This window comes from Pongo pygmaeus, chromosome 15, assembly GCF_028885625.2.
Source record: "Pongo pygmaeus isolate AG05252 chromosome 15, NHGRI_mPonPyg2-v2.0_pri, whole genome shotgun sequence".
Lineage (NCBI taxonomy): Eukaryota > Metazoa > Chordata > Mammalia > Primates > Hominidae > Pongo > Pongo pygmaeus.
In genome coordinates this window covers 106,269,419-106,296,467 of record NC_072388.2, presented here as the reverse complement: position 1 = coordinate 106,296,467, position 27,049 = coordinate 106,269,419, and the positions used below count along the sequence as shown (strand labels likewise).

The following is a 27,049-nucleotide window of genomic DNA, read 5'->3' as shown; positions in this document are numbered from 1 at the left end:
TGTTATGACAGGAGAGACAGCCTGAAAACCTCACTAGGCGTGTCCCACACCGTCCTGGAGCTGTCTCAGGGGAGCAGTCTCCTCCAGTGTTTAGAGGCACAGACACAGATAATAGGGCTGACACGGTCCAGATGTGTGATATTCAACACATTGCACAACTGCTCTGTTCTTATGTAATTTATCTTCTTTAAAGTGTAACATTTATACTTCAATTAAATATATTCTGCAAATACGTAAAAATGAAATAAGATGACTACTAAATGATTATCAAGGCACAATCACATAATCTGAAGTTATACTTTCCTGAGAGAGAGGATTACCGCCCATATTTTCCAGGACACTCTCATCTGCTCTGGACACTTCCCTCTCCTCAGGCGTCCCACCCCAGAGCTTGCTATATAGTAGGAGACATGCAAATAGGGTGCTCCCTCTGCTGATGAAAACCAGCCCAGCCTTGACCCTGCAGCTCTGAGAGCAGAGCCCCAGCCCCAGAATTCCCAGGTGTTTCTATTCGGTGATCAGTACCGAACACAGAGGACTCACCATGGAGTCTGGGCTGACATGGGTTTTCCTTGTTGCTATTTTAAAAGGTGATGTATAGGGAACTAGAGACGTTGAGTGTGAGCGGACATGAGTGAGAGAAACAGTGAATATGTGTGGCAGTTTCTGACCAGAGTGTCTCTATGTTTGCAGGTGTCCAGTGTGAGGTGCAGCTGGTGGAGTCTGGGGGAGGCTTGGTCCAGCCTGGGGGGTCCCTGAGACTCTCCTGTGCAGCCTCTGGATTCACCTTCAGTAGCTACTGGATGAGCTGGGTCCGCCAGGCTCCAGGGAAGGGGTTGGAGTGGGTTGGCTTTATTAAAAACAAAGCTGATGGTGGGACAACAGACTACGCTGCGTCTGTGAAAGGCAGATTCACCATCTCAAGAGATGATTCAAAGAACACACTGTATCTGCAAATGAACAGCCTGAAAACCGAGGACACGGCCATATATTACTGTGCTAGAGACACAGTGAGGGGAAGTCAGTGTGAGCCCGGACGCAAACCTCCCTGCAGGGGCGCGCGGGGCCACCAGGGGGCGCTCGGAACCCACTGAGGACGGGACAGGTGCAGGGGAAGGATTGATTTCCTTTCTCAGCTGCAGGAGGCGGGTTTGTTTTTGCAGGACTCTGGAGCCTTATAGGGTTGCGTTATTTTTATTACGGTTATTTATCTAGTGTTTTTTATTGATATTTATGTTTTTGTAATTTTTACATTTATATGTAGGGGTATTTTTTTAAAATACATAACCTCAAGAAATAATTCTTCCCAATAATTTGCACTTATTCCTCTAGAGTTTTATTAAAGTCTGTTGATATCAGCAACTACATAGCTATGGCGACATTAATTTACATCTATAAACATATGTAAATACACAAACCTATGCATACATGTATAGTCATTTTTATTTAACATTATAGTAAAATAATTCTGAAACACGTCCTAAATAATTAAACTTAATGATGAACTAAATATAAATTAGAGTAATCCATAATTAATTTCAATTATTATCTAAGGTCTACATAAATCGATGTCTATTTGTAAGCTTAAACATAGGGTATTGGTCATTTTAAAATAGCCAAGAACAAATTTCAAATGTTCTTGTCACCAAAAAAATGATAAGGATTTGAGAATTTTACATAATATATATGTCAATTAGCTTGATTCAATTATTCTTTATTGCATTCATAAATCATAACATAGCTTTGTACCCCATAAATATATGGAGTACAACAAAAATTTCTCAATTTTCAATGAAATTTTAATTATATATTTTTTAATCTGATGTCTCTCTTTGGATCAGGCCATCTCCTCAGGATTACAGTACTGTTCAGTTTTCTCAACATGCTGTTGTACCAGATAAGCACAAAACACTTAATTTCATTATGCTTTGCCTTAGTTTTTCAAAACAACATAAAGGTAATAATTTTCCCAACAAACATATTACAGCCTACTATACATGAGATGCTTCTTATGTTTCAAGGTTTCTTTTTAGAACTTTATATGTATTACACATTTTCAATTTTTTTCTGACATGGAATGCCGATGTCTGTGTATTACAGATTATTCTTTTAATTTATCCCCTCAAATTAATGTTTCCAAAGCCCCACTCAAAACCAGGGTATTATTAGAACTTTAAGGTGTAAGCATTGGACCAGCATTAAGAATACATTCAATTTAGTTCACGTGCTCCCAAATATCCTTTTCTCTTTAAAAGTTGTTCTCAGTTGTACTACCACACAAAATATTAACAATTTATACTATTGACGCAGGTTAAATATTGTATAAATAATTTAATGACATTTGATTGGAAAAAACTACATGTTGCCTCTGTCTTCACTATCTTTTCTTCTCTATGAAATGTATGCTAATTAATCACTAAGTTTCTGGTGTTACTGTTATCGTTTCTTATTGCTGGGATTTAATTTTAGGAGGTATACTGAAATACATTTTATTAATTCATATAATAATGTTCATATTTTGGATAGGGCTTTAATATTCACTGTATTATTTACTGAATTTTAAACTATTCTACACTTTTATTTTTTGTTTTTATGAGACAAAATTTACACGTAAGAAAAAATTTATAGATCTGAAATGTGTCACTGGAGAGCTTCTGGCAAATGTGAATACCCTTGTCCTGAACACCTAAGGTAGCCTGAAGAGCAAGTCCATACCCCCAACATGCATCTTTCTCTGTGCCTGCGTTCAAACCCTGCATGGGGAAATGTTTTGATTTCTGACACCATAGGTCCATTTTTTTCTGTTTTGAGCTTTATATAAATGGAATCAAACATTATAGACCTTTTTTTGGTAAGGAGCTACTTTGCTTTTTTTTAGGTTAATTCATGCTATTTAATGTATGAAATTAGATCAACATAGTGTCGTTTACTCAATTAATGGGCTGACTCTGATATGAAACCTCAAAGTCTTCATGCATATGTGGAGAGAGAGAGAGAGAGAAGAAGGAGAGAGATTTTATATTGAGACAGTCCATTAAATATATATACAACAATATATTGATTTATTTTTTTGTCGATGTACTTTAAATTTGTTTCCAGTTTATGAATATTATAAACAAAGCTGTTACAAATACCTTAGTGTAAGTTTTTCTATCTATATTGTCTCACTTTTATTGAGAAAATAGGAAGTATGTATTTCTTTATTATGAGTAAGTTTAACTTTTTTCAGTTTTATTGAAGTAGAAATAAAATATTTTTAAAAATGTATAGGTTTAAGGTGCACCACTTGATGTTTTGATGTTGTGTTAGTTCATTCTCACACTGCTATAAAAAATATCTGAGACTGAGGGATTTGAGAAAAAAAATATGTTTAATTGGCTCACGGTTCTGCAGGCTGTACAGGAAGTGCAGTGGCTTCTCCTTCTGGGGAGACTCAGGAAAGTTAGGATCATGGCAGAAGACAAAGGTGAGCAGGTGCGTCACATGGCCAGAGCAGGAGCCACAGGAGGCGGGCCAGGGTGTGGGGGGACTGCACACTGTTAGACAACTATATCTTGTGAGAACTCATGCACTGTAGTGAGAACAGCACCAGGAGTTGGTCCTGAACCACTCATGAAAGGCCCACCCCATGACCCAGTCATCTCCCACAGGTCCCACCTCAGGACTGAGGATTATAATATAACATGAGATTTGGTCCAGGACACAGATACAAACCATATCATATACACATTGTGAAATGCTCATCATTGTCAAGGTAATTTGTATATTCATCTTCTCACAGAGCTACCATTTTTTGTTTGATTTTTGAGACATAGTTTCGCTCTTGTTGTCTAGGCTGGAGTGCAATGGTGCCATCTCGACTCACTGTAACCTCCAACTCCTGGGTTCAAGTGATTCTCCTGCCTCAGCTTCACAAGTAGCTGGGTTTACAGGTGCTCACCACCACATCCAGCTAATTTTTTTTTCTGTACTTTTAGTAGAGACAGGGTTTTGTCATGTTGGCCAGGCTGGTCTCGAACTCCTGACCTCAAGGGATCTGTCGGCCTTGGCCTCCCAAAGTGTTGGGATTACAGGCGTGAGCCACTGCGCCTAGCCCATTTTATTATTTTAAAAATGTACTCTGTGTGTGTGTATGTGTGTGTGTGTGTTTGTCTGATGAGAACACCTACGATCTTCCCTTTTAGCAAAAATCATGTTTACAATTCAATATTAAATATAGGAGCATTGCTGTACATTAGATCTCCAGACCTCATTCACCCTGCGCAACTGAAACTCTGTCTCCTTTGACCAACAACATCCCATTTCCCTCTCCTTCCAGGTCCTGGGACCCACTAGTCTACTCTCTGCATTCAAGAGCTTGGATGTGTTAGATCCCACATGTAAATGAGATCACGCAGCATTTGTCTTTCTGCATCTGGCTTATTCCACTTAGCATCAGGTCCTCCAGGCCCATCCGTGTTGTTGCAAAAACCAGAATTTCCTTCATTTTAAAGCTATATTTTTAGTAGAGATGGGGTAGCCTGACATCTTTGTCAGGCTAGTCTCGAACTCCCAACTTCAGGTAATCCACTCGCCTCGGTCTCCCAAAGTGCTGGAATTATAGGCATGAGCGACTGTGCCCAGCCTGTTAATTATTGTTTTAATTTGGCATATTATTGTAAAGTTTATATCTTCTATAAACTTATTTATGACTTAATTTATTTTTATTAATGTTTTATTGGTTACCACAAGGTTTACAATAAGAATTTTTTATGATCAGATTCTAACTCAGATAATGATATTTGTATATGTAGTTCAGAGATATTAAAACTATGTACTCCTAACTCCTCCTTCTACTTCCTTGATCTTGTTTTCTCTGTTTGGTCTTATACAGGCTATAAAATATAATATTGTTTACATTTTTATTACTGCTTTACATAGTTCTATATTAGAATAATCACAAATATTAAAATACATTTCCATTTTATTTTTTCCACTTTGACCATTTATATCTCTTTGGGTAGATTTATGCTTAGATTCTATGTTGTTTGGCTACTCACCTGGAAAATTGGCTAAAACATCTACTGAATGATTGTGCTAGCAATACATTTTCTCAGTGTCTATATGTCTGTCAGAGTATTTGTCTTTGAACTTAAATGAATTTTTTTTTTTTGAGATGGAGTCTCACTCTATTGCCCAGACTGGAGTGCAATGGTACCATCTTGGCTCACTGCAACCTCCACCTCCCACATTCAGGTGATTCTCCTGCCTCAGCCTGCTGAGTAGCTAGGATTACAGGTGCGCACCACCACCCCCAGCTAGTTTTTGTAATTTTAGTAGAGACAGGTTTCACCATGTTGGCCAGGCTAGTCTCGAACTCCTGACCTTGTGATCTGCCCACCTCGACCTCCCAAAGTGCTGAGATTATAGGTGTGAGCCACCACGTCTGGCCTTTTTTAAAATTATTATTATTTTTATTTTTTTTTACTCCACCAATGCCCACAGGACACACGTTTTGGTTGATTTTCCCTGCAGGTAGTGAAGGGGATCCAACTATTTGACAGCCGCTATTGTTCTTTTCCCCTAATAAACACCACATGACAGAAGAGGAGGGGTTCTGTGGATTGTTCCCAATTCTGTGGAAAGGGCATGCAAACACTAGGAGTGTCACACTGTAGCAGGATTAGCACCATCAACCTCAAACAACTCATTGAGGATTTTCAAGTTACTCTTTTTTTTATCTTAAATGCCATTCAGAGGCCCCTGCCCATGTGAAGGAATATGTGGGTCCTGGTTCTCTCTGCAGGCCCTGAGCTCCTCCGATGTATCTAGGAAGTTGCTGGCTTGTTCCTTTATTTTACAGGCTCAAAGATGGAAGGTACTTGCCTCATCTCAGATGAGACCTTGCGCTGTGGACTTTTGAGTTAAGGTTCAAATGAATTAAGACTTCGGGGGCTGTTGGAAAGTCATGAATGGTTCTGAAATGTAAGGTCATGAGATTTGAAAGGGGCCAGGGGTGGAATCATATAGTTTGGCTGTGCCCCTTCTCAAATCTCATCTTGAACTTATCTCCCACAATTTCCACGTGTCATGAGAGGAACCCACTGGGAGGTGATTGAATCATGGAGGCAGTTCTTCCTTGTGCTGTTCTTGTGATTCTGGATGAGTCTCACGAGATCTGATGGTTTTTAAAACGGGAGTTTCCCTGCCGTCTCTTTGCCTCCTGCCATCTCTATGTAAGATATGACTTGCTCCTCCTTGTCTTCTACCGTGATGTTGAGGCCCCCCAAGCCATGTGAAACTGTAAGTCCATTAAACTTTTTCCTCTATAAATTACCCAGTCTCAGGTATGTCTTTATTAGCAGTGTGAAAACAGCCTAATACAGCAAATATCAATCTCTTAAAATATTTTGTTGTTCTGCATGTAACATAGCAAAGTCTAATATGGGAGATAAAACAAATAATCCATGGACCTTCAGATATTAAGTCATAGGGTAATTATGCCTGTGTCCCTGAGGGAGTGAACCAGAGGTCATACACACTAGTGGCAGTACCTTTGGCAAAGTGTGTTCATGGGTTTCAGAAAGTTTTGATAATTTTAATTTAAAAATTGAATTCACTATTTATTTCTTCTTCAGACTTTCCAGAAGATTGTTGGGAGTAAGGTTAGCCTACTGTTGGAGAAATACTCATGAATTAGAGAGTTATTTTGTAATTATTCTCTTGCGATTTGCATGAGTCAATTGATATAGAAGTTCATATGTCTCAAGTTGAAATATCAGAATCAAGGAGCTTTCATCAACCCTAATGGCTGTAGTTTTTGGCAAGGCAGTGCTTCAATTCAGCCAGAAAGAAAGAAAACAATAAAACTTTCAAATACAGGGGAGTCTGACCTCAGTCCTTCTCTCTTATAAAGACAAAGCTGTGCCACGTCAAGATTTTTCTTCAAGCTTTCAGACAGAGTCAACACTGACTTTCTCCGTAGAAAATGTGAAGGTCTGAGAGGAATGCAGAGCTGTGTTCATGAAGAGGACAACATTGTCAAGTCTTCTCCTTTGCCAGGCGACTGCACCGAAGTTGAATGTTTCAGACGTCAGACACGGCCTATAGGGATGGTTGTGACTGCACGTGACTGACAGGGACTTAGTTTCTATATCTCTAAGTGCCCTGTCCTAGGAGGAGCTACAGGAGTCAGCCTTAGACTGGAAGTGCCTCACAGACCCTCTGCCTCACCTGTGCAGTCTCTGGCCAGTTCAAGAAAGTTATACCCCTGGAATATCTTTTGCCAAAAGCAGTCCAACTAGAGTATATGACCTGTGGTTCACACCCTCAAGGACACAGCCATGATCATCCTATGACTAGGTGTCTAGAAGGCTCATGCACTTTTAATGTTACCTCTAATATTAGACTCCACTTTATCACATGCAGACACAGTGGAATATTTTAAGACGTTGATGTGTTATGCTGAAAAATTCAACAGTACATAAAAGTCTACTTCCCATCACAGCCAGTGGTTACTACTGAATAAGGATCTGCCATCTGCTAGGAAGGAATTATAATGGATGGTGTGCCCTGTCAGTGGTTATGGATTAAATCCATCTTGTGGCAAATGGCAGCATCTTCTTCTTTAATAAGATTAAATAGTATTCTATTGTGTATACATACAACATTGTCTTTATCCATTCGTCTATCTACTGACACTCAGATTGTTTCCATATCTTGGCTGTTATTAATAGTGTTTCAATAAACATAGGATTCAGATATCTTAACAAATTGGTCATTTCATCTCCTTTGTGTATATTTCCAGAAGCAGAATTTCTCGTCATATAATATTTCCAGTTTTAATTCATTTAGAAACCTTTATAATGCTTTCCATAATTGTGAAAATATAGAATGGTATAGCCGTTATGAAAAACAGTTTCAGTTTTGAGGTATGATCCATAACCAAATAACATTTGATTATGGCTCTCAATAAGAGTTTCTAATAAATATGATAGAAGTCAAGAAAGCTTCTCACCTTAAAGCAGGATGAATTTGCTCCCTTATTCCCTTAAAAGCAAAATATTTGAAGCATGCATGATGGAGGCTGTTGGCAGGGTTCAGAATGATATCATAAGAGGAAAATCAGTTGGAGAAAAATGTTGGGTTTTGAGTCATAGACATGCCGATACTAAATATTAAACCATGAAGTCGACTGAGGATCTAGAATGTGTTCACTTGAAGCAACAGCACATTCTCAAAGGCAGCTATTGCAGCATCACAAGGGTGGTGAACTTTTGAAACAAGTAAGGTGTGAGTGCACAGTAAGTGATAACGTTATCACCTTTACATGAAGTTTGTTTAATATGCCAAGGGCTTGTACAAATTACTCACACACAAATATATGCAATGTATATTAGCATACATAGATGTCTAGAGGAAAATTATCTTAGGGAAACTTCCTCAGGTTAGAGAAATCTGTGTAAGTTGTAGGTTCCAAGAAAAAGTGTCTCTTTATGAATACTGGTCCATTTTTCAAGTAGGGAAAAGTATCTCTGTTGGAGTAGGCTTCAAATTGTATAGATTTCTTCATTGCTTCTTGAGTTGTAAGACCTGAAAAAAAAAATTGGAGTTTTGACATGAACATAGAATATTTCTGATATATTTTCAATTTGTGTGTGTCCACTGTATTTTTTATTATCAATCATTTCTGGATTTCTTTTAGCTATCTTTCACTTATGTGATAACATTCATTCCTAGCTATATTTTTTAGCCATTATAAAAGAAATGGTTTATTCATTTTTTCTGTTGGCATTTAGCAATGCCACCAATTTTGTATGTAGATGTTGTGTTCTGCAACTTCACAGGATTTTCTTATCATTTATAATAGTTTTTAAAGGAGTCTTTAGTTTTTTAAATATATAATATTGTATTGATTGCAAACAGACAATTTGATTCCCTCTATTTCAAATTTCAGGCCATTTATTTCTTTTTTTATCTTTCCTAATTGTTCTGGCTGGAATTTCAGTACTATGTAGAGGTGGCGGAAAAGATAATTTTTGCCTTGTTCCACATCTTAGAGGAAAGACTTTCAGTTTTTCCAGCCTTGGTATAATGCAAGCTGTGGGTTTCACATGTCTAGAATTTATTATTTTGAGATATGTTTCTTGTATAGCAAGTGTATTGAGAATTTCTATAAGGCATGGAAGTTGAATTCTTTCAATGACTTTCTAGAGCCAACTAATCATAAAATAATACAATAATAAGCAGGTCAATACAAGATCCATAAATTAGTGGAAGCTAATTATTTGCACTACTGCTACAGAGTAGGATCATTATACAACTCATATATGGCAAACAATAATTCTGCAATAATTAAAGATGATTTAAACTGGGCTCTATTGAGAGATTTGGTTGTCAACTGTAGAAAATAATACTAAATGGCACTGAGAAACATGATTCAGTTAACTGAATTTCACTTCATATCATCTCAACTTCTAATATCAGTTTTTATTACTGGCACAGTCCTATTTTCTCAGTATACTGGCTCACAGGTTATATACATATCTTAGCTAACTCATGGTTGTTTTACTCTAAAAATTAACTCAGAAAAATTCATTTCCTATTATGGATGGCAAGTGTAAATTCATACACTTTTGCCCAATCTTAATAATTTCCCATACTGTCAAACACTATTACAGCCCAAGTCAAAAGAAAGGCAGTTATAGATGAGCTTCTCTGAGGTCAGTTGTGTAAAAACCCAACAACTATTGTCTATGACCTTGAATGTCACTTTCTTCCCTTCCATGAACTACATCCAGGGCATTCTCTGAATCTGAGAGCATTGAGCATGTGTAATTATTTCATCACACTGCCCGGTAGTCTTGTTTTCTCCAGTTGAGAACCAAATCTCTCAACAATGGAGCACAGTGTAAATCACCAGACTTCAATTATTGCAGAACTATGGTTTCCCAAAAACACTAGGAGGTACAGAATGATACTAGTTTATGGCAGCAGTACAAATGACTAACTTCCACTAATTTATGAATCTCAGAATGGCCAGCATGGAGGTGTGTATGTATCAGTGCACTGCTCTAGAAATGTTCTGTTTCTGTCCATTATTTTATGTAGTAATGAGGACAATGTGAATGAAGGGAGTCTTCATGGCTTTATGAGCACAGAGATCACATCCAGTGTGCAGATGCAGAGGAAGGCTACAAGAGTCAGCCAGCTGCTCCCTCTAGAGTCTTCCAATTCCCTTGCCCAAAGCATCTGTTCATTCATGGGCCGAGAAAAGGGAAGTCATGCATGCAGTCTACTCTCTCCACAGAGCTGACAGGGCACAAGGACAACATCGATTATTCATGGAAAATGCCTACAGGAATGAAGCTGTGTACAGACACACTGATAAACACACACTTCTTTAAATGGTACATTTTTAAATGCTTCTTTAAATCCTCTCCAATTTAAAAAAATTCATCACTTTTTCCCCTAATCAAAGAGGATTTTTATCAGAATGCTTGTGGGGAGCCCCTTGCTCTCCCAGATGCCCCATCATCTCCCCTGAAGGAAGAAAGAACACCAACCCTCTTGATTCTACTCTAATCATCTAGGTTTAAAACCAGAAGGTTGCATGCTCCCTGGGTGAGCCTTAAAAAAGACCCTGTCTGTAGGAGCAGGAGCCTCAAGTCTTGACTGAGAGCCATGGTCCTGAAATGAGATGGTGTCCCCAGTGAAGAGCACATGTGGACACCCACACCTGAGGGCTCACTGATCCTCACCACAGATGCACTCCCCTACAGAGTCCTGAGACCTGAGTCCACCCCATAGAGTAGGGCTCAGATGAAGGGATGCAAATTTCCACCAGCTCCACCCTCCTCATGGTTGAAAAGCCAAGCATGGGCCCAGCTCAGTGACTCCTGTGCCCACCATGGACACGCTTTGCTCCACGCTCCTGCTGCTGACCATCCCTTCCTGTGAGTGCTGTGGTCAGGGACTCCCTCAGGGATGAAATATCTGTTCTTTCCTTTGTGGGCTTCATCTTCTTATGCTTTCTCCACAGTGGTCTTGTCCCAGGTCACCTTGAAGGAGTCTGGTCCTGCACTGGTGAAACCCACACAGACCCTCACACTGACCTGCACCTTCTCTGGGTTCTCACTCAGCACTTCTGGAATAGGTGTGGGCTGGATCCGTCAGCCCCTAAGGAAGGCCCTGGAGTGGCTTGCACACATTTATTGGACTGATAGTAAATACTACAGCTCATCTTTGAAGAGCAGGCTCACCATCTCCAAGGATACCTCCAAGAGCCAAGTGGTTCTAACAATGACCAACATGGACCCTGTGGACACAGTCACATATTACTGTGCACGGATACCACAGAGATACAGCCCAGGGCACCTCCTGTACAAGAACCCAGGCTGCTTCTCAGTGGTGCTCCCTCCCCACCCCTGCAGAACAGGATAGTGTGGCTTAGATGCCATTTCCTGCCAGGACCTTTGCTTCTTATTCCCACCCGACTCAGAGCCTTGTCTTCCTCCCTCTTCTTTACTAAGAAATGGCATGTCCCCTGTTAGTGGTTCATGCAAGCAGAGGCTGTATCCTGTTTGGCAAAGATTCAGCATGAAAGGTTCCTGTTACCTCAGCCAGATGCATCACTGATATGTGGCCACTGGTTTCTTAGGCTCATACCATTTCAAGTGACCAAATACAAATGTCTATAGCGTACGCCATTATTAAACTGCAGAGAAATTATGTCGAAGAAGAATGTGGTGATAAGAGAAGAGGAGGAACTGAGAAAATCCAGATAGCATCTTTTCTTGTAGAGTAGAAATTCCTTAGTAATTTTATGAAACATTCAGACAGATGGAATGTGTCCTCATCATTCAGTGTCTCATATTGGCAGTACACAAATAAATTCCTAAAAATGTCATAGGTTAGGTGTGATGGATGAGGCTTATTTCCACACAGGGAGCCCATAAATACCCAGATGAGTAAAAAAATCAACACATGGAATGAAAAATGCCTCTTCTTGATATCACAAACCCATCTCAGTAAGTCTGAGGAGCAATGTGAAGAAGAAATGGAAAGTTCAACAACACATTTCTTATGAAATTTCTAGCTCATGTTTGAACATGAAAACAGAATTGTCCACAGTTTTATGAAAGCCTCCCATGACAACGAATCACTACACTCAGAAACACCACTGAGTCAACAGAGTTGGAACTGTGAGCAGGTCAGTACTGAGGCCCCAGGAGAATCAAAGCTCTTGGGTACATTGTACAGAACGCAGAATTGAGCCACACAATCTATAGCCAAGTAATATTTGACAAAGTTAACAAAAATATACACCAAGGAATGACATCCCATTCAATAAATGGTGCTGGGGAAATTGGATAGCAACACGCAGAAGAACAAAACTAGACCCCCCACGCTCAACACATACATACTCAACACAAAATGAGTTAAAGACTTACATATAAGACCTCAAACTATAAATGTACTCAAATAAAGCACCAGGACAACTCTTCTGGGCATTGGCTTAGGGAAAGAATTTATGACTAAGACCCCCGAAAGCACATGCAAGAAAAAAATAGACAAATGAAACTTAATTAACCTCAAGAATTATTTTCACAGCAAGAATGTGAACAGGCAAGTTGCTGAATGACAGAAAATGTTTGCACACTTTGCCCACTACAGGGAGCTAATATGAAGAATTTGCAAGGAACTCAAAAACTCTACAACAAGAACAGCAACAAGAACAAAATAATGCTATTAAAATTAACAATGGACATGAATAGATATTTCAAAAGAACACATAAAAATGGGTAATAAATATATAAACAATACTCAACATAACTAATCATCAGGAGAATGCAAGTTAAAACCACAATAAGACATCATCTTATACCAATCATAATGACTGTTACTAAAATTTAATAAATATCAGATGTTGGTGAGAATGGAAAGGAAGGGGAACTCTTAGACACTGTTGATGAGGATGTGGATGAGGACAACCTCTATGGAGATTTCCCAAAAAACTAGAAATAGAAATGTCGTTTGTTTTTGTTTTTTGAGATGGAGTCTTGCTTTGTCGCCAGGCTGGAGTGCAGTGGCACTATCTCAGCTCACTGCAACCTCCACCTCCCAGGTTCAAGGGATTCTCTTGCCTCAGCCTCCTGAGTAGCTGGGACTACAGGTGTGTGCAATAACGCCCAGCTAATTTTTGTATTTTTAGTAGAGGCAGAGTTTCACCATGTTAGCCTGGAAGGTCTTGATCTCTTCATCTCGTGATCTGCCTGCCTCAGCCTCCCAAAGTGCTGGGATTACAGGCATGAGCCACCACCCCTGGCCAGAACTGCCATTTGATCCACTAATCCCACTACTGGGTAACTACCCAAAGGAAAATAAACCATTATTTCAAAAAGATACCCACACTTCTATGTTTATCACAAAACTATTCTCAGTAGCACATATGTCAACATGACTGTGCACCAACACATGATTTTATAAAAGAATATAGCATGTATGCACAATTCAATACTCGTCAGCCACAATAAGGAATGAAACTGTGTCTTTTGCAGCAAGATGTACAGAACTGGGGGACAACATAATTAGTGAACTAACTCACAAACAGAAAGTCACATGTCACACATTATTACTTATAAGTCGGAGGTAACAATGTGTCCACAAGGATATGGAGAGAGAAACGATGGAGAGTGGAGATGTAGAAGGATGGGAGGGTGGAAGGTGGGAGCATGACGAGACATTACCTAATGCATACAATGTACATTATTAGGGTGATTGGACATTAAAAGCCAAGACCACTATATAATATATCCATGAGCAAAAGTTGCACTCATAGCCCTTAAATTTATACAAATAAATGTGCAAAGAAATAAAATTAAAAATATAAAACAAATAACAGTTGACTAATGATCTTAAAAATTAAAAATTAAATATGATCAATAAGTGAAATTAATAAAAGTTGAACCTCATTAAATTTGAAAACATTTTCTACTCAAGTGACCATAAGAAAAAAATGAATGTCAAGTTTCAGATGAGAAACTGTTTGCAAATCATATAACCACCAATGTAATTATAATAAGAACCCTCAGAAGTCAACTGTGAAAACAAAAACAAAAACAAAAAACTCCCATAGGTAAAATAGGGAAAGGTTTGTGCAGACATTTCATCAAAAGAGATGTGCAGATCACACATCAGCATGTAAACAGGATCTCAACAGGATTTTCCATTAGAGAAATTCAAATCAAGCCCACAATGAGACACCACTATATACTTTTTAGAATGGCTGAAATTAAGAAGAAATACAGATAATACCAATGCTGGTGAGCATACCAAGTTCCGAGAATCTATAACATTGCTAATGGGAATGAAAATGAAACAGCAACTCGGGACAATAATTTTTAGTTTTTTCTAAAATCAAATATGCTCTTAACACATGACCTAAATATCCTACTCCTGAATTTTGCATCAGAGAAATACAATCTTATATTCACACAAAACTTCTATTCTAATATTCAAGATATTGTGTGTGTGTGTGTGTGCGCGCGTGGGCATTAGACACTAAAAATAACACGAATATCTCAAAATTGGAATGGGTGAAGAAAGTAGGAAGTATCTATTAATCGAATACCATCAGCAATAAAAAAAAACACATGACTGATACACAAATCATTACAGGTGAACTCCGGACATGATGCTAAGTGAGAGAAGCCAGTCTCAAAGATCAAAGGGAAGCAGCTGTAAGCACCACAGTCATCCTCAGGTGTCAGTGGTTTGGGCTGGGCTTCCTCTGTCTCTTTCCTGACCAGGCCCAGATGTTGAGCTCCACCTCTTGCAGATGGAAAATTCTACTATTTTCAACCATGCGCTGAGGTTTCAATTGCTTCACAGACTGAACCAAACAAACATGGGCTCCTTTGAAGAGTGTCCAGCATTTGTTCCAACCACAAGAGAACGTCCCCAGCTCTCCCCCTTCTAGGTTCTCTCTTGCAAGCCAGCAGCCTTGCAGTGTAACCTGCATCTCTCATGCATCCACCCGTCTCCTTCCAAGGGCCTTCCATCCCACCCTCCACTGTTTTTGAGAGCACTGGCAGGCTTTCAACCTTTCCACATTCTGTTGTAAATGAAGTTAGGATGTTTAGAACCAAATTAAGGATCATATTTTGTAACTGAATTCCAGTGCCCCTGCTCTCCTGGTACAGAGCTCCTAAACAAGGTTCTGCAAGTTGAGACAAAGATGAACTTTTTTCTTCCTCAGCCTAGGAGCTGAGTGGTCAGTGGTGGGTCGGGCAGAAGCTTCCAACTTCTCAGCACTCCAGTTCTGGTGGGGCGGAACCTCTGCTGTAGGACAGAGCTAGAAATCGGGGACCCAATGTTCCCAGTGGCACTGGACCCAGGGCAGAGCCTCCGTCCGTGAGTGGGCCTCCATGGAAGAAGTGAGTCTCTGGCTCACAGTAGCTGTTGTCCAGAACTGAGCCTCAGCATCATGTGCTGTGTGCAGGGTCAGAGGGCCAATGTCCTGGCCCCTGGGGAAGAGTTTCCTCTGATGGGAGCTGGGTAGAAGGTGTCCTGTCTTCTTGGCTGATTCTATCTGAAGTTGAGTTTACATGATGCTGAGCTGGAATGTGGAAGGAAGGGAGAGCATCTTAGATCAAATATGATGACTGGACTTACCAAGTTTTGTAGATTTTCTTAAATAAATATTTCTTCACTTGCTGTATGCTGTTAGAGCCTTTCCATACCCTGTAATTTTTCAAAATAATTTCCACTGCTTTCATGAGCACCTGGATTCACTGAACCCTCATGCTATCAAAGAGAAATGGAACTGTTTTTTTTTCTCACTTTTTCGAGAACATCCTTGAGTTATAAAAGAATGAGTTGATATTTCTTCCAACAGTTTACAGATACCATCAACTTTCCTCTTGCTTGTGAGGTTTTAACCAGAAGAACGCTGTCATCATCTTTTCTGTTCTTTCGGAAGGAATGCCCCCTCTACTCGCCTCCACTTGCCTGTATGTATTTCTATTTGTCTTTGGTTTTCAGCAGTTTTAATAAGATTTACCCAAATGTGTGTGTTGTGGGGGGGTGGCCAGGGGGTGTTATTCTGCTGTTTTGTGTTCTCTGAGATGCATGGATTCACGGTTTACCCTGTCTCCATTTTGGGGAACAGAATTAGAAAAAAAGTCAGTGTGTGCCCAGAAACAAGCCTCCCTGAAGTGGGCACAGGACCACCTGGGGGCGCTCAGGACCCACTGAGCACAAGAGCCAGCCTCAAGGCAGGTGCAGATGGGGGTTAAAGTCTGGTTTCCTGTCAGCCCTGTGGCTTCCTCTCTGTAAAACAGTTTCTTCTTCCTGTGAAGTCTTTGAAGAAGAAACATTCGTCGTAACAAGAGAAAAACTTTCTCACATGCACCAAAGGCAGAGTCACCTACAGTCACTTACTCCTGTTTCTCAATGTCAATAAGTTATCAATGCTTCTGAAGTTAATCAGCTAAATCTATAAAAGATGCTGTGTTTAACTCAATGTGGCAGCCCAGCTCAACAGAACTCAAACAGCCAGCGAGCACAAGGCAAGATAAAGTGCATGCTGGTCATTGGGGCAGAGGGAGCTAGCCCCCAGTACAAGAGAAGAAAGGTCCCATGGTGGTCACTGTCAGGACTCCAAGCCCACAGTTCCAATTGTAGGTGATCCCAGGCAGAGGAAGAGAGACCCCCACAAATGTTTAGTGTGGATGTCGAGTCTGACAGTGCCACACTCACACCCCATGTGAATATGAAGATTTACCAACTCTATTTTTGAGGTGTCTGCTGAGAGCAGCACAGGCTTCTCAAGAAGATCCAAACTGGAATTTCCTCAACAGAGCAGGAAAGGAGGCTGGCTCAGGGCTTTATAATGAGTTCTTGGTGGGATCAGGGTGGGAGTTTCTACGCAGGAGAAGGAGCTTGTGTGATTTAAACCTCACACTGGCATCAGATAAGGGAGCTTTCATGATTTCTTACTAGTTTTCTCATGTACAGGGGACAAGAAGGAGGAAGAATCAACCTTAATTCATCAGCGGTGAGGCACCAAATATGGGACCTAATGCTTTATTCTCCCTAGCAGCTTAAGAAAATGAGAGAAAAAGAGATAAGAGTTCTTCATCTTCGTCTGAGACCATCTCAGCCTGGGTTTTATTGTCCATATCACTATCAGCATTTTGGTCAAAACCATTCCACAGGCCTCTTTCAAACTTTTCAACTTTTCCACATCTTCCTGTCTTCTTGTGGGCCGTCTTAAGTTTTTCCAACCTCTGCTCATTACCCAGTTACAAAGTCACTTCCAGATTTTCAGATATTGTAATGGCAGTACCCTACTCCTTGTGCAAATTTTCTGTATTAGTCCATTTTCACACTGCTATAAAGAACTACTTGAGATTGGGTAATTTATGAAGAAAAGGAGTTTAGTTGGCTCACAGTTCTGCAGGCTAAACAGGAAGCATTACTGGGAGGCATCAGGAAACATGATGGTGGAAGGGGAAGGGGAAGCACGAATCTTCTTCACATGGTTGCAGGAGAGAGAGAGCAAGTGAGCAGGGAGGTGCCACACTTTTAAACCATCAGATCTCTTGAGAATTTTCTTGTGAGAACAGCAAAGAGGAAGACAACCCGGTGACCCAATCACTTTGCATTAGGCTCTACCTTCAACATGTAGGGATTACAATTTGGCATGAGATTTGAGTGGGAACATAGAGCCAAACCACATCAACCTGCATAACTGAATGTTTTCACCCTTTGACCAACATTACTCAATTTTTTCCTCCTCCCAGGCCGTAGGAACTACTATTCTACTCTGCTTCCAAGAGCTTGAATATTTTAGAATCCACATATAAATGAGATCACGCAGCATTTGTCTTTCTGTCTCTGGCTTATTCCACTCAGCATAACGTTCTCTATGTAGTTGCAAATGTAAGAATTTCCTTGTTTTTAAAGGCTGAATAATACTCGCTTTTACGTATGTATAAGCAACATTTTATCTGTTCATTCATAGATGGACATGAACTTATTTTCCATATCTGGGCTATTATGAATAATCTCACAATGAACACATATTGGAGACACTCCATTTTCTCTAGATGTATACTCAGAAGTGGGTATGCTCTATGTCCAATTCACTGAGTAATCTTCATGTTGTTTTTTATAATGGCTGTACTAATTTACATTTTGCTCCAAACCATATGTGGATACCTTTGTACCACATTTTCAGGTCTACATTTAAGTCTTGAATCCATTTTTAGCTGATTATTGTGTGAGGTAAGGTCTATTTTTTTTTCTTCTGCATATGGATGTCCAGTTTTCACACCACTTGTCGAAGAGACTGTCCTTTCTCTATTGTGTGTTTTTGGTGACTTGTCAGAGATTAGTTTATTGTTAAGAAATGGGTTGATTTCCAGGTTTTCTCTAATGTTCCATTGGATTAAAGGTCTGTTTACATATCAGCACCATACTGTTTTGATTTATATAGATTTGAATTTGAAATTATAGAATATGATATATTCAGCTTTGTTATTTATGCCCAAAATTTCTTTGGCTATTTGAAGTCTTTTGTATTTTTCAATAAATTGTACCTTTTAAAAATATTTTTGTAAAAACATGCCATGGAGATTATTTATTTATTTTATTGGGACATAACAGATGTACCTATTTTATGGGAACATGCAATATATTGGTACATTTATAAATGTGTAAAGATCAGTCCAGGATTGAGATATATATATATAGATAGGTAGATCATATTAAACATGCATCTTTTCTTTATCCTAAACACATTTGAATGGCTCTTTTCTAGCTATTTTAATGTGTACATTACATATTTGTTAATCATAATCACCTTACTGATCTATCAAATATTTAAGTTTTATTTCTCCTATATAAGTATATATTCGTATTCAGTAATCAGCCTCTCTTTATCCACTTCTGCTTGTATCCATCCAAGCTTCTGGTAACCAACAATCTACTCTCTATCTTCAGGAAATCCAAGTTTTTAGTTTTGACATGAAAGTAAGAAGATGTAATATTTGTATTTCTTTATGTGTCTTACTTAACTAAACATAATGACTTCCAGTTCCATTCATATTGTTGCAAATGACAGGATATCATTTTTACGGCTGAATAATATTTTATTGCATACATAGATTACATTTTCTTCATCCATTTGTCCACCTACAGACCCTGAGATTGCTTTCATATCTGGGCTATTGTGAACAGCGCTGCCAAGAACATGGGAGTGCACACGCCTTTACGAGGCAGTAATTTTATCTTCTTCAGTACATACCCAGAAGAGGAATTGTCGAGTCATATGGTATTTCAATTTTTAATTTATTTTGGAGTCTTCATACTACTTTGCACAATAGTGGAAATACAAAGCGGGGGTAGTGCACCGTGGCTCATGCCTGCAATCCCAGCATTTTGGAAGGCCAAGGTGGGCAGATCACCTGAGGTCAGGCGTCAAAGATCAGCCTGGTCAACATGGTAAAACCCAGTCTCTACTAAAAATTAAAAAAAAATTATCCGGCTGATAATCATGAGGCTGGAAATTGGCATGATTCAAGATGCATACTGTTGGCAGGTTTCAGAACGGTACAGCAAAATATGATGAGAAGGCAAGAGAGACAATGAGAGAGACAGACAATAAGTGCCTCTCAGGCCAACAGAGAGAAAAGACAAATTTCACAAGAAGAGAAAGTGCTGGAGATCATGTTGGGTTTTGGTCACAGACACATCTGTACTGAGTGAGGAACCATGAAGTCAAGGGAGGAGTCTAGAACTTGTTCACTTGAAGCATCAGCATATTTCTCAGAGGCACCTATTGTCACCCCATCATAAGGGTGATGAATTTTTGAATACCATTAAATATGAGTTCCCAGTAAGTAATCATGTTTCCATGAAATTCAGTTAAAATGCCAGGGGTGTGTCCGGATCACTCATGCACAAATACACAAAATTTGCTTCTGCATGTGTGGCTATCTAGAGACAAAGTGCATTGAGGAGACTTCAGCAGGTTACAGAGATCTGTTTAAGTTTGGGATCTCATAGGAGAGTGCATCTTAGTGAAGGTTGGTCTATTAATTAAGTAGGTAAAAATCACCTCTGTGGGAGTACGTTCCAGTTGTGTGCAATTTTTAATTCCTTATTGAGTTGTAAAACATAATCCCTAGGACTGACTCCATGGAGTTTTACTGCTCTGTCGATAAAAATATGTAAAAAGCTTCATTCCAGTATTTCAAGAGAAGGTTTTGTCTAAATTTTTTTCCAATATATACATTTTCCTGGCTAAAGATTATTACAGGTCATTGTTAAAAAACATACAAGAATGCCAGCTTTAATCTGTTGGTGATAGGTGTGAGCATAATATATGAGTCTCTTTGAGTGTTCTGCCTCATCCAAGTACAGTATGGCAAAGACTAGTATTGGTGGTAAAATCTCTAAATGTATTTTTTCCAGCCATCAAGTCATAGGACAATAACAGATACATCCTTGAGGCAGAGGACCCTAATGCCACAGTGCTAGCAGGAGTACCTGTGGCCAAAGGAGTTCAAAGGTTCCTTGAAATTGTGATAATTTTAATGTAAGAGTATCATTCTTTTAAACTTATGTGGAAGATTATGGGAGGTTATAACAATGTCGTACTTTAGTATCAGCCCTGCCTCACAGAATCATTTTATAACAGTTCCTTTCATGGGTGTGTTTCACTCAGTTCATGCAAAATGTGGCAGGTCACAGGCTAAAAACACAAAATACAGATGCTTTTAATCAACTGAAAGGGCTGTAGCCTTTTGTCAGAGAATTATTTCAAGACATGGATAACACAGATAAATTATAAATAAAATACATTCACATCCTCTCAAGGGTGGAAACTGAGAAAAGTTTACCTTAATGTGTCCAAAGGGCCCTGGGGCTTGGTTTCTGTCTAGGCCACAATGTTAGGGTTCTCCCAGGATTTTGTGTCTAGCTGGTCACACCTCATCAAGAATTAACCTCTGCTGTCTTTTCTCAGTTTCCTCAAAGTGTTTATTTAATCTGATAACCGATTTGTCTATAAATTGTAAAGTTGAATTATGACAAATATTCATTTGAGATAATCTGGCACAAATTAACAAAGTTGATAACTAGATGTTTTTCATTCATTTTTATTTAAGATCAGTGGCTAAGCATTGATATTTCCTGATAACATCTGTGACTCTCAGCAGTCTTGTCTTCTAAGGATATGATCTGCTATGGCAGGTTTCTTAGCTTCAGTGTTACCTCTTTTTGCATTGACATCCAGGTTTATATTTGCCAGGAATCTGGGATGAAGGAGTGCTTCTAATGGTTCCTAACTTGCCCCTTTTGGTGGGTATTCCAGAATACATAAGATGTTCTTTTGTTTACAAAGCTTCCGAATGCCATGCACTGCCCTAAAACCTGTTTATTTCCTAGTTTGACAAATTGGAAAGTTCTAATAAATACAATCACTTCTGCCATGTGGACTGATTTTACGTCAGATAGAGGACTGTGTTCTAAATGAAAGCATGCAGTAATTTTAGTCATTAGCCTAGAGTTTTACTATTGAAGTGAGATTCGTAACAAATAATATGAGGCTGAGATTCTTAGTGAGAGTGTCTAAAACTCTAAGGTGTACACGGTCTTCCCTGTTAACATGAAGCATTTGTGAGCACAGTCATTGTTTCCAGCCATGCTTCTCCCTGTCTCACTATAACAACAAACTAGGACCTCACCTGGAACTTGGGTTGATTTCCAAATAAGTTGTTTTTTAATCTTTTTTTTTCTTTTTATTATTATTATTATTATTATACTTTAGGCTCTATGGTACATGTGCGCAACGTGCAGGTAAGTTACATATGTATACATGTGCCATGCTGGTGCGCTGCACCCACCAACTCGTCATCTAGCATTAGGTATATCTCCCAATTCTATCCCTCCCCCCTCCCCCCACCCCACAACAGTCCCCGAAGTGTGATGTTCCCCTTCCTGTGTCCATGTGTTCTCATTGTTCAATTCCCACCTATGAGTGAGAATATGCGGTGTTTGGTTTTTTGTTCTTGCGATAGTTTACTGAGAATGATGATTTCCAATTTCATCCATGTCCCTCCAAAGGACATGAACTCATCATTTTTTATGGCTGCATAGTATTCCATGGTGTATATGTGCCACATTTTCTTAATCCAGTCTATCACTGTTGGACATTTGGGTTGGTTCCAAGTCTTTGCTATTGTGAATAATGCTGCAATAAACATACGTGTGCGTGTGTCTTTATAGCAGCATGATTTATAGTCCTTTGGGTATATACCCAGTAATGGGATGGCTGGGTCAAATGGAATTTCTAGTTCTAGATCCCTGAGGAATCGCCACACTGACTTCCACAAGGGTTGAACTAGTTTACAGTCCCACCAACAGTGTAAAAGTGTTCCTATTTCTCCACATCCTCTCCAGCACCTGTTGTTTCCTGACTTTTTAATGATTGCCATTCTAACTGGTGTGAGATGGTATCTCAATGTGGTTTTGATTTGCATTTCTCTGATAGCCAGTGATGGTGAGCATTTTTTCATGTGTTTTTTGGCTGCATAAATGTCTTCTTTTGAGAAGTGTCTGTTCATGTCCTTCGCCCACTTTTTGATGGGGTTGTTTGTTTTTTTCTTGTAAATTTGTTTTTGCCTCTAGATTATTATGTGAGGCCATTTCAGTAGAAAGTTGAAAAGAGCATTTGAACTGACTAAACAACACAGAAAATCACTAATAAAATGCAAAGCTTAGACATGAAAGGCTCCAGGCCTGGATAATTCAACAGTTGACGTATGCAGGTAGTTCTTTGCCCAATTCTACACTGATACACCCTGCATTTCAGCCTAGAAAGTTTGTTATCAGAAAGACAAAATAAGGAAAACTAAAGCTGGCCAGGCTGCATAGAAAGGGAAACTCTTACAGACCAGTGGTGGAAATGTAAATTAGTACAGCCATCATGGGAAAAAATAGAACTACCATATAGTTCAGCAATCCAACTGCTGAATATGTATCTATTTAACTAATTAAAAGAAAAAAACTAATATTGAAGAGATACCTGTACACCCATGTTTATTGCACCACTGAAGGGAAAAGAAAGAGAGATCAGACTGTTACTGTGTCTATGTAGAAAAGGAAGACATAAGAGACTCCATTTTGAAAAAGACCTGTACTTTAAACAATTGCTTTGCTAAGATGTTGTTAATTTGTACCTTTGCCACAGCCAGTTTGCCCCAGTCATTTTGCCCCAACCTTGAGGTCACAAAAACATGTGTTGTATGAAATCAAGGTTTAAGGGATCTAGGGTTGTGCAGGATGTGCCTTGTTAGCAAAATGTTTATAAGCAGTATACTTGGTAAAAGTCATCACCATTCTCTAGTCTCAATAAACCAGGGGCACAATGCACTGCGGAAAGCCGCAGGGACCACTGCCCTTGAAAGCTGGGTATTGTCCAAGGTTTCTCCCCATGTGATAGTCTGAAATATGGCCTCATGGGATGAGAAAGACCTGACTGTCCCCCAGCCTGACACCAGTAAAGGTCTGTGCTGAGGTGGATTAGTAAAAGAGGAAGGCCTCTTGCAGTTGAGATAGAGGAAGGGCACTGTTTCCTGCGTGCCCCTGGGAACTGAATGTCTCAGTATAAAACCCAACTGTACATTTGTTCAATTCTGAGGTAGGTGAAAAACCCCTATGGTGGGAGGCGAGACATGTTTGCAGCAATGCTGCCTTGTTATTCTTTACTCCGCTGAGATGTTTGGGTGGAGAGAAACATAAATCTGGCCTACCTGCACATCCAGGCATAGTACCTTCCCTTGAACTTAATTATGACATAGATTCTTTTGCTCACATGTTTTTTGCTGACCTTCTTATTATTATCACCCAGCCGTCCTACTACATTCCTTTTTACTGAAATAATGAAGATAATAATCAATAAAAACTGAGGGAACTCAGAGACTGGTGCCAGTGCAGGTCCTTGGTATGCTGGGCGCCGGTCCCCTGGGCCCACTGTTGTTTCTCTGTACTTTGTCTCTGTGTCTCATTTCTTTTCTCAGTCTCTTGTCCCACTGGACTAGAAATACCCACAGGTGTGGAGGGGCAGGCCACCCCTTCACACTACTAATAACAATAGCTAAGATATGAAATCAACATGTGTCCATCAACAGATGAATGGATAAATAAAATGGGGTATATTTTCACAATGTAATATTATCCAGCCTTAAAAATGAAATTCTGCCATTTAAAGCAACATAGGGGAAACTTATGTTGAATGAAACATGCCAGACATGGAAAAATAAATACCACATTTTCTCAATGTAACGTGGAAGTTTAAGAAAGTTGATCCTTTTTTGGTTCCATATGAACTTTAAAGTAGTTTTTTCCAATTCTGTGAAGAAAGTCATTGGTAGCTTGATGGGGATGGCATTGAATCTATAAATTACCTTGGGCAGTATGGCCATTTTCACGATATTGATTCTTCCTACCCATGAGCATGGAATGTTCTTCCGTTTGTTTGTATCCTCTTTGATTTCATTGAGCAGTGGTTTGTAGTTCTCCTTGAAGAGGTCCTTCACGTCCCTTGTAAGTTGGATTCCTAGGTATTTTATTCTCTTTGAAGCAATTGTGAATGGGAGTTCACTTATGATTTGGCTCTCTGTTTGTCTGTTATTGGTGTATAAGAATGCTTGTGATTTTTGTACATTGATTTTGTATCCTGAGACTTTGCTGAAGTTGCTTATCAGCTGAAGGAGATTTTGGGCTGAGACAATGGGGTTTTCTAGATGTACAATCATGTCATCTGCAAACAGGGATGATTTGACTTCCTCTTTTCCTAATTGAATACCCTTTATTTCCTTCTCCTGCCTAATTGCCCTGGCCAGAACTTCCAACACTATGTTGAATAGGAGTGGTGAGAGAGGGCATCCCTGTCTCGTGCCAGTTTTCAAAGGGAATGCTTCCAGTTTTTGCCCATTCAGTATGATATTGGCTGTGGGTTTGTCATAGATAGCTCTTATTATTTTGAGATACGTCCCATCAATACCTAATTTATTGAGAATTTTTAGCTTGAAGCGCTGACGAATTTTGTCAAAGGCCTTTTCTGCATCTATTGAGATAATCATGTGGTTTTTGTCTTTGGTTCTGTTTATATGCTGGGTTACATTTATTGATTTGCACATATTGAACCAGCCTTGCATCCCAGGGACGAAGCCCACTTGATCATGGTGGATAAGCTTTTTGATGTGCTGCTGGATTCGGTTTGCCAGTATTTTATTGAGGATTTTGCATCAATGTTCATCAAGGATATTGGTCTAAAATTCTCTTTTTTGGTTGTATCTCTGCCTGGCTTTGGTATCAGGATGATGCTGGCCTCAAAAAATGAGTTGGGGGGATTCCTTCTTTTTCTATTGATTGGAATAGTTTCAAAAGGAATGGTACCAGTTCCTCCTTGTACCTCTGGTAGAATTCAGCTGTGACTCCATCTGGTCCTGGACCCTTTTTGGTTGGTAAGCTATTGATTATTGCCACAATTTCATCTCCTGTTATTGGTCTATTCAGAGATTCAACTTCTTCCTGGTTTAGTCTTGGGAGGGTGTATGTGTCGAGGAATTTATCCATTTCTTCTAGATTTTCCAGTTTATTTGCATAGAGGTGTTTGGCCAAAAGAACAAAGCTGGAGGCATCATGCTACCTGACTTCAAACTATACCACAAGGCTACAGTAACCAAAGCAGCTTGGTACTGGTACCAAAACAGAGATATAGATCAATGGAACAGAACAGAGCCCTCAGAAATAATGCCACATATCTACAACTATCTGATCTTTGACAAACCTGAGCAAAACAAGCAATGGGGAAAGGATTCCCTATTTAATAAATGGTGCTGGGAAAACTGGCTAGCCATAGGTAGAAAGCTGAAACTGGATCCCTTCCTTACACCTTATACAAAAATCAATTCAAGATGGATTAAAGACTTCAACATTAAACCTAAAACCATAAAAACCCTAGAAGAAAACCTAGGAATTACCATTCAGGACATAGGCATGGGCAAGGACTTCATGTCTAAAACACCAAAAGCAATGGCAACAAAAGCCAAAATTGACAAATAGGATCTAATTAAACTAAAGAGCTTCTGCAGAGCAAAAGAAACTATCATCAGAGTGAGCAGGCAACCTACAAAATGGGAGAAAATTTTCACAACCTTCTCATTTGACAAAGGCCTAATATCTAGAATCTACAATGAACTCAAACAAATTTACAAGAAAAAAAACAAACAACCCCATCAAAAAATGGGCAAAGGACATGAACTGACACTTCTCAAAAGAAGACATTTATGCAGCCAAAAAACACATGAAAAAATGCTCACCATCACTGGCCATCAGAGAAATGCAAATCAAAACCACAATGAGATACCATCTCACACCAGTTAGAATGGCAATCACTAAAAAGTCAGGAAACAACCAGTGCTGGAGAGGATACGGAGAAATAGGAACAATTTTACACTGTTGGTGGGACTGTAAACTAGTTCAACCCTTCTGGATGTCAGTGTGGCAATTCCTCAGGGATCCAGAACTAGAAATTCCATTTGACCCAGCCATCCCATTACTGGGTATATACCCAAAGGACTATAAATCATGCTGCTATGAAGACACGTGCACACGTATGTTTATTGCAGCACTATTCAGGATAGCAAAGACTTGGAACCCACCCAAATGTCCAACAATGATAGACTGGATTAAGAAAATGTGGCACATATACATCATGGAATACTATGCAGCCATAAAAAATGATGAGTTCATGTCCTTTGTAGGGACATGGATGAAACTGGAAATCATCATTCTCAGTAAACTATCACAAGGACAAAAAACCAAACACCGCATGTTCTCACTCATAGGTGGGAATTGAACAATGAGAACACATGGACACAGGAAGGGGGACATCACACTCTGGGGACTGTTGTGGGGTGGGGGCAGGGGAGAGGGATAGCATTAGGAGATATACCTAATGCTAATTGATGAGTTAATGGGTGCAGGACACCAG

General features: G+C 39.4%; 1 gene segment (V, D, J or C); it reads left to right on the top strand.

The window, feature by feature from the left end:
• The first annotated feature begins 486 nt into the window (after window positions 1-486).
• On the top strand, window positions 487-11,421 carry LOC129012442 (Ig heavy chain V-A2 region P-MU-3-like). The segment is given in 3 exon segments: window positions 487-590; window positions 694-1,010; window positions 11,035-11,421. Coding segments are annotated over 3 exon segments (750 nt in total).
• Window positions 11,422-27,049: the final 15,628 nt, after the last annotated feature.